General features: G+C 40.9%; 1 protein-coding gene across 1 annotated transcript; it reads left to right on the top strand.

The window, feature by feature from the left end:
* The first annotated feature begins 268 nt into the window (after positions 1–268).
* LOC147865109 (putative pentatricopeptide repeat-containing protein At3g01580) lies at positions 269–2,129 on the top strand. Its single transcript, XM_087317851.1, has 2 exons — positions 269–1,249; positions 1,538–2,129. The coding sequence occupies exons 1-2, from the start codon at positions 301–303 to the stop codon at positions 2,035–2,037; spliced, it is 1,449 nt and encodes a 482-aa protein (XP_087173977.1). The 5' UTR covers positions 269–300; the 3' UTR covers positions 2,038–2,129.
* The last annotated feature ends 6,477 nt before the right edge of the window (positions 2,130–8,606 follow it).

An 8,606-nucleotide genomic window follows, 5' to 3' on the forward strand; every position in this document is an offset into this window, starting at 1 on the left:
ATTTCATTGTATATATATCATGGTGAGAGAAACAGGGCATTCCAAGCACTTTCTCAACTTTTTCATCAAGGACTTTTGCCAAATCGGGTTAGTTTTCTTACTATTCTTTCTGCATGTAAGGATCCTATGTGTTTACCTGATGGCAAAAGGGTGCATGCCACCATAGTTTGTAATGAAGCTCATCAAGATATTAGCATCATGAATGCTCTTGTTAACATGTACGGGAAATGTGGTACTCTTGAGGACACACACAGGTTTTTTGATGCAATGCACACATATGATATTATCTCGTATAGTAGCATGATTGCCTTCTATTCCCGACAATATAATATCAGGGAAGTCATAATGCTTTCTGAGGGCATGCAAATACATGAGATCACACCCAATGATGTGACTTTTATCAATATTTTGGGTGCATTTTCTAGCCATGAAGTGTTGGAGGAAGCTAGACTAGTCCACATACAAATCCAATGCTATGGATATGAGGTCCATATGAGTGTGGCAAATGCCATTATAGCAATGTATGGTAGGTGTTGGAGGTTAGAAGATGCTTACAATGTTTTTGATAAAATACTATACAAGGATGTGGCCTCATGGAATTCTATTATTGGTGCTCATGTTGAGCAAAAGCAGATTGAAGTAGCTTTGAGATTGTTTGAAGAAATGCAAAACAAGAAGGGTATTTTTCCAGACGTTTTTACATTCATAAGTCTTCTCAAAGCATGCACAGCCTCCCTAGCTTCGGAGAATGCAATGTTATTACATGTTTGTATTTGTGAGGATGGGTTAGAGCACTCTCTAGATATCAACACTTCGCTTATTCATGCGTATAGTAAGTGTAATGGCTTACAAGATGCACAAAAAGTATTTGATAGAATGGTGAAGCATAACAAAGTATCCTGGAACTCTATAATTGGTGCTTATGTCTATCATGGAAAACACGAAGTGGCACATCGTTTGTTCTTTAGAATGATTGATGAGGAAGGAAAATTCCCAGATAAAGTAACAATTGTGAACATCCTTGGTGCTATTGTGAGGTCAGAAACCCTATTTGAAGGCAAAGAGCTCCACAAGTTCCTACTTGATCATGGTTACACCATAGATGAAGTTATGGGATCTTCACTTATTAACATGTATGGAAAATGTGGAGACATAGGAGGTGCTAAGGATGTCTTTGACAATATAAAGGAACAGGCAACAGTGGTTTCTTGGACTTCTATGATAAGGGTATATGTAGAGCATGAGCAAGGTGAGAAAGCACTACAATTATTTAGCCAAATGATAGCAGAAAAAACACATCTAATACCAGATGCTGTTACTTTTATTACAATCCTAGCTGCATGTGCAAATCAAAGCTCCTTAGATGATGGAAAGTGTGTTCATGCTTGTATTCTTGAGTGTGGCCTTGATAGTGTTATAGATGTGAGCAATGCTATTGTTAACATGTATGGTAAGTGTGGTTGTGTGAAGAGTGCATGGATGATGTTCGATACATTGCATGAGCATGACATTTGCTCATGGAACTCTTTACTCGCAGTTTATGCTCAACATGGTTTCGGGAAAGAAGTCATTCATCTTGTAAGCATAATGGAGGAAAGACATGTGCGACCAGATAAGTTTACCTTTACCATAGTGCTCTCTGCTTGTAGTCATGGAGGCTTGATCCATGAAGGATGTAAATATTTCACAAGAATGATTGAAGTATGTTATAGCAATATGCACCCTTGTGAAGATCATTTTGTATGTATGATAGATCTTCTAGGAAGAGCTGGTCTTGCAGATGTTGCTAGACAGTTGGTGGTCCATTACCTACCATTTCAACCTACAGTTGTGGCTTATACAACGTTTCTTGGGGCTTGCCAACTAGATGACGAGGGTGCGGTAGTACAAGGAGTTTTTCTTGCAAAATACATCATTGAGCTCAAACCGCAAACTTCAGCTTCATATATCATTCTATCAAACATGTATTCTTTGATGGAGAGTATATCTTGTAAAGATGGTAGTTGTTGTCAAGCCCCAACTCTATGGGGGTTTTGAATTGCACTCAAACATGGTTCGGAATAAGACAATGGGGACAAAAAATGTATCATGTTTATTATATAAGTAAACGAGATTACATTGAGAAGGTTATTACACTCTCCTTAGAGCCCAAAATGATGAGTGGGAGAGAATGTGAGAGAAATAGACAATTAGAGAATCAGAGAATTAGTTACAAAATGAGGAATGCTCCTCCTTATGTAGGCTAAATATGGTCGTTGGGACTAACCGTTGTTGTATAGTCCCTTGAGGCTGCCCGTTGTTATTGGGTTGTCCCAACCCAAGGGGCTGCCTTTTTTGGGACTAGGACTAATGAATGAGTTGGGATTGCTTAGGGCAATCCCAACTTTGGTTGGGACTACTTGGGAAGTTGAAAATGTCCCAATCTTGGTTGGGACTAGTCGGGATTGGCCCCTTTGGTGAGTCCCGCCCTCTTGTAGTGCAGGGTTTAGGGTTTAGGACGCCCTAAAGCTACCCACATGATTAACTCCTTTCGAGTGGCCCCATGCCCTATTAGTGTAGACCATTGCTTCCTATACTTTGAGCCACAATGCGGCACCTCCAGCGCCACCAACTCTAGTCAACCAAACCATCACACCACAATACATTTCACGCATGAGCTCTCTAACATCTACTCCCGACATGTTCAAGTCGATCTCTCCTCGCTAATTCTTCCCTACCTTTAGAGAACCTCACTACATAACTCACACACATACTTCACTTGGCAACAATTAGTAGCTTCCCCTACACAAAACACTCCAATCACAGTAGTATAGGGTCTATGCCACATAATAGGTGGTAAGATGAGGATTGTAGAGACTTGTATAGACAACTTAAAGGGCTGCGACTTAGTGGTACTATTTCCTCAGTACAGGCTCGTAAAGAGATGCGCAAGTTGAGCTTGGGAAGCATCTCAATATTGGGAACTCTACCACATGCTCATGAGTAGGGACTATGCCCTTGCTTGGAAGAGACTACGGGAACCGAGACCACAAACACCCATCGAGGATCCCAACACTTGGCACACATATACAGAGAGACTCCACCACGTCCCGAACTAACCACCCATTCCAATGCCTTCCACACCTCGACCTACCATGGGGAACCTTTCCACGACCTCCACGGTCACGAAGGTCATAAAAAAACTACAACATAGAAAATCCATGGACCACACAGGATTGCGAGCCGAACACATCATATATGCTCGAGAGTGCCTAGCCCCGTTTCTCACTCTAATCTTCAACCGCGCCCTCGCGGAAGGTTTTCACCACAATGGACCATGAACACAGTGGCCCCTATACACAAAGGAGGGGACCCAATGGACCCAAATACATATAGGACCATTATGATTGGTCATACGCACGTTAAACTATACGGTGTAGCAAGTAAGCAGAGCTCAACAATTATATGGAAACCTCAAGTCTCCGAGCACTTACGTAGGTTGGCTTTAGACAAGCCTTCTCCACTATTGACCATATCTTCACACTTAGATGCTCAATTGTCAAGACAGGCTCGCAAGAAGAAACTATATTGTTGCTTTACGGACTTCCACAAAGCCTATGACATAGTTTCTAGGGAGCGGTTTTTTGATAGGCTTAAAAGCTTGGAGATACCAAATGACATGATCTGGGTCATCTATGTCAAGGCCCTAGCTTGACAAAAGAAGATTGAACAAGAGAGGAAAAGAAAGAGAGAACAATGACTACATTTTATTATAATAAGAAAAATACAAGAGCAAGAGCTAGAATATTTGCCAAAGACTGGTGTTAAACCAGAATGGTTTGAACAATACAATATGTCCTATTTATACAGGAGTAGTATGTGCCCCTTAGATGTTTGTAGGGTCATGATACCCTTTGGGATGTCGTAGGGTCATGATACCCTTTCGGATATTGAAGGGTCATGGTTCTCATCCCTTTTCCTATTACATACTTTGGCCACCACTGGCCAACAGTGACGATGCTTTCCTCGTCCATTTTGTAAAAGTTGTCGTAGGCCTTTTTCTAGTTTTCGGCATCCGCTCGAAGAACTTGCAATTCTGCCGCTTGCTGCAACCAATGAGTCCACCATTCGATCATAGATGTTGTCAATATTCCTCTTCGTTCCTTCTTTCCATGCCACTAAGATTGCTCGGATCCTGCCTACTCCCAGCTTCGTGCTATCTTCCGCCCTCTGCTTCTCCTCTTTCAGCTTCTTAATCAATGCAACGGTAGCCCGGGCCTGCTCCCCATATTCAAGCAATTGGGTCTGATAAGTCGTCTGAACCCTATCCAGAGCCATTTTTTCTCGTTCAACCTCCTTTTAATGTTGCCGGGTGAGTGCCGTCCTTTCTCTTGCCACTTCCTCTAGCAGCATCGCCGACTCGACCACCTTTGTCAGTTCCTCTGCCAAAGCATCCGTTTTCTTTACTACATCAGCCCGTAGTTCCTTGATCTTCTCTTACTACTGGTCACACTTTGTGATTAACTTCTTATGCTCCGCATCAAGTTGTTTGTGATCCCGGTGCAGCTTCTCAAAACCTTATGTTTTCTGCTTTAACTTCCGGTTGATTTGCCCATGTGCGCGGTCCTCCCTGTCCTTTTGTTGCTAGAGCTCCACCTTGAGTCGTTCGATTTCCGTTTTTGCAGTATGCCGGAGTTTCTCCTTTTCTTGAAGTAGTTTTTCTCTTTCTTCTTTTAGCCGGTAGTTGTTAGCCTGACTTTTCCAGAGGGTTTCTTCAATCCTCCTCTTCTCCTCCTCGGTTGTCATCTTTTACTCCCTTTCTCTACCTCGTAGGGCCTCTTGTGCCGCCAATTCCTCTTTCAAGGTGGCTATTTCTTGTTCATGCTCATTATTATTTATTGGTGATGTGCTAGCCACCAGTTCTTCGGGTACTTTAGCCGGTGCTACCGGCTCTAGGGTTGTATTTGTCCCTGTTTGGGCCATACCTACCGCTTGTTCCTTGGCCTTCTCCAACTCTTCCTCTAAGCTCCGGATCCATGTCCGGGCATGTTTTAATTCTTCTGTCGTGGCTAGCAACCGATCCAATTGCATCCTCTCTTCTTGTTGGACATCCGGTTCACAACTCCCGACACCTACTCCCCCAGCCATCTCAACCATTGTCGGCACGTTCCGTATTGTGTTGGAAGAAAGAATGGTTGTCCATGCTCCATTGTTGGTTCGTGCTCTGTTCTGAACCATTGGATTAGTGGCACCGATGTTCGCTCCGGACGGCATTCCTCGTGCTACTGTTCTTGAAGGCCTGATGAGGGCCGATTCTCGGTAACCAGTTCTTGTTGAGCCGTTGTCACTGCTTCTAGCCTTAATTTCGGTTCTGCCTCCATCCGGGGTTCTACCACCACTGAGCCGGTCGTCGGGGTGTTGTCCCACCTTAGACCCACTCCTTCCCTCTATTGCTTTGTTGTCATGTTTCCTTGACCGACGCTAGAGGGTTTCGGTTGGTTCTTCTTCGGCCTCATCCTCCATGGTTTCGTGGTGCACCTTCAGGACCAGATCGTCTAGTTCCTTGTCCTCTTGATGTAGCGTGATTTTTATGGCCTTGGTTGGCTTTTACACCAGCACCACTTTCTCCACCAACTTCTTCTGGCTCAACTGCTCTGTTTCCTTTCACGACGAGCCCCCCTCTATCCAACCGAGGGTGTGCTTAGCCAGGAGCTGTTGCCGCTTGGATGGCATGTTCGGCGTTGTATTTGCCGATTAACACCACTTCTTTGCTTTAATGGCCTGTGGCTAGGGTACCAACAGGGTGAGCCATTGCGCTATCGCAATCCACGCCTTCTTCCCCTCCACAACCGATTGAATGGCAGCCCGTAAGGAATCTGGCGCTATAAACGACCAATCCACCTTGACGCCTTCATATGTTGCGATAATAAAACCGGCTTTGTTTGCTCTTTTTTTAGGCATGTGTGCGTATGCTTTACTGGCTATAGAGTACTTGCCAATGTCACAAACATGAAATTAGATGAAGACATAAACTAGCAGGCGATTTGTGGTAAACTATAAATATCAATCATGCATTGAGTGAACATGGTAGTCCTTTATTCAGAAATCCATTCTAGTAAGGGCTATTCAACTTAGAAAATATATATCTTAATAAGTATACAAGGATATATATTATCTTGAAGGGTAGGTATGGCTTATATTGATTCCATATCCATATTCTAGAGAATTTGCATATGATAGACTTGAATTTGGTATCGTAAAGGTAATTTGTGGGTTATTTTCTACTATTTTAAGCTAAACTAGGTCATCAAACCTCTATAATTAAGGCGCCTATTTGTTACAAAATATGGCAAATCTCCCTAAAAAAAGACTGATTTTGACAGAAAGTTTTCAGATATCTTTTCACACAATACTAAATTGTTGCCCCAAAGACACAATATTCCTCTTTAAAGTTCTTGTTTTATACAAGAACTCGATACACCGTATCGTGTTCTTGTATACAGTTCATGTCTATACAGGAAATCGATGCAGGGTATCGAGTTCGTGTATCAAACACAGACTTTACAGAGGAACTCGATACGATGTATCGAGTTCTTGTATAAAACAAGAACTTTATACAGGAACTCGATAAGTCGTATCGAGTCCTTGTATAAAACACAAACATAATACAGAAGCTCGATATTGTGTATTAAGTTCCTCTGTAAAAGAGTTACATAACACAGGAACTTGATACATCGTATCGAGTTCCTATTTAAAACGCACACTATATACAGGAAAACACAAATTGTGTACAGGAACTCGATACGGTGTATCGAGTTCCTGTATAATGTTTGTGTTTTATATAGGAACTCGATATGGCGTATCGAGTTCCTCTTTAAAACAAGAACTTTAAACAGGAACTCGTTACGCCGTGTTGAGTTCCTGTATAAAACACAAACATTATACAAGAACTCGATACGGCGTAGCGAGTTCCTGTTTAAAACGCAAACATAATACAGGAACTCGATACGATGTATTGAGTTCCTGTATAAAACCTAAACTTCACACAAGAACTCGATACGCCGTATCGAGTTCCTCTTTAAAACAAAAACTTTAAACAGGAACTCGATACGGCGTATCGAGTTCGTGATGCTAAAACATATTTACAAAAATGTCCACAGTGTTAGAGGCTTACCTGGAGTCCTGGCGCTCGATTTTCTTTTAAGACATGGTTGATATTTGTCGATTTTTAGGCGGAGATCTTGCTTTCGTGCTTCATGCTCTGTGTGCTCTATTTGCTCTGTTTGCTCTGTTTGCTCTTGTGTTTCGTGTGATTGAAATATGACGAGGTCTTCCTATTTATAGGGATTGACCACAGTGGTTAAAGTAACCACAGTCATTTTAACCAGGGTTGGCAAGCTTGAGGTTAGTTAGTTAGTAACCACTGTCACTTTAACCAGAGTTACTTATGATTGCATCATGATTACAAAGTCAAACTAACATATTGATGAATATTTTATAGTCAAAATAACTTACAGTGACTTTGACGGTCATGAAAGAAACAATGATAGAGGTTCATGAATGAACCAATGATTGATTACTGAAAGCAACATTTTTATGACTCTTAATTTCTTTGTATTAAAGATGTGGGCATGAATGAACCAATGATTGAAAAGTCTTATATTTAAAATGGTGGACATGAATGAACCAATGATTGAGAAGTTCTATATTAAATATGGGTGCCATTAATTAACCAATGATTTTAACTTTAATCCAACATATATATGCCTTGGTAATGATTGTAATTATATTATACTTGATTTAACTTCATACAGACTAGTTTAAGTAATTATTAATATGTTGAATACAATTATTATATTAAAAATAATATTTTTTATATATTGTATTAATATAATATTAAATAATATGGACATTATATTGAGGGAGCTTCTGTTTAGAGAGGAGTTTATGTTTAGAGAGGAGTATATGTTTAGAGAGGAGCTTATCAGTTTTTTGCCTTAGCCTAAGCACATAACTTAAGGAGCTCTGTCCAGACCTTAAGCCATGAGTGAAGATTCACCATTCTCGATTGAAGAATATTGTTTGTCGACAGACTCACCATTTTCTATTGAAGAATATTGTCTGTCGACAAACTCACCATATTCTATCAAAGAGTATTGTTTGAGCTCATCTTCACCTACAACGAATGTGAATAATGACACATGTGAAGAGTTCTCTATTGAAGAATATTGTCTATCGACAAACTCACCATATTCTATCGAAGAGTATTGTTTGAGCTCATCTTCACCTACAACAAATGTGAATAATGACACATGTGAAGAGTTCTCTATTGAAGAATACGATATTAATAAAGATACAGAGAATGAAGGTAGTGCCAATGAAACATCGAATATCATGGGCGATGGTCACAACAAAGAATTCGATAGTAACAAGGTTACACCAACTTCTATGCAGGAAGAGAAATTTGGAAGCCCTATGCATATTAGAAGATTCCCACGAAGAATTCGTTTGGCTAGATTTAACGTGGTGACATCAGATAAACAGATTGGATTTGATGTCAAAAAAATATGTTGTGCCCGTGGCTGTATGTCTATGATTGGAAAATCAAAGTTGCGAGAATTAAGGCG

Source organism: Azolla caroliniana, unplaced genomic scaffold, assembly GCF_043228905.1.
Source record: "Azolla caroliniana isolate FFs.n. ecotype wild unplaced genomic scaffold, voAzoCaro1.0.p SCAF_4, whole genome shotgun sequence".
In the NCBI taxonomy this organism is placed as follows: domain Eukaryota; kingdom Viridiplantae; phylum Streptophyta; class Polypodiopsida; order Salviniales; family Salviniaceae; genus Azolla; species Azolla caroliniana.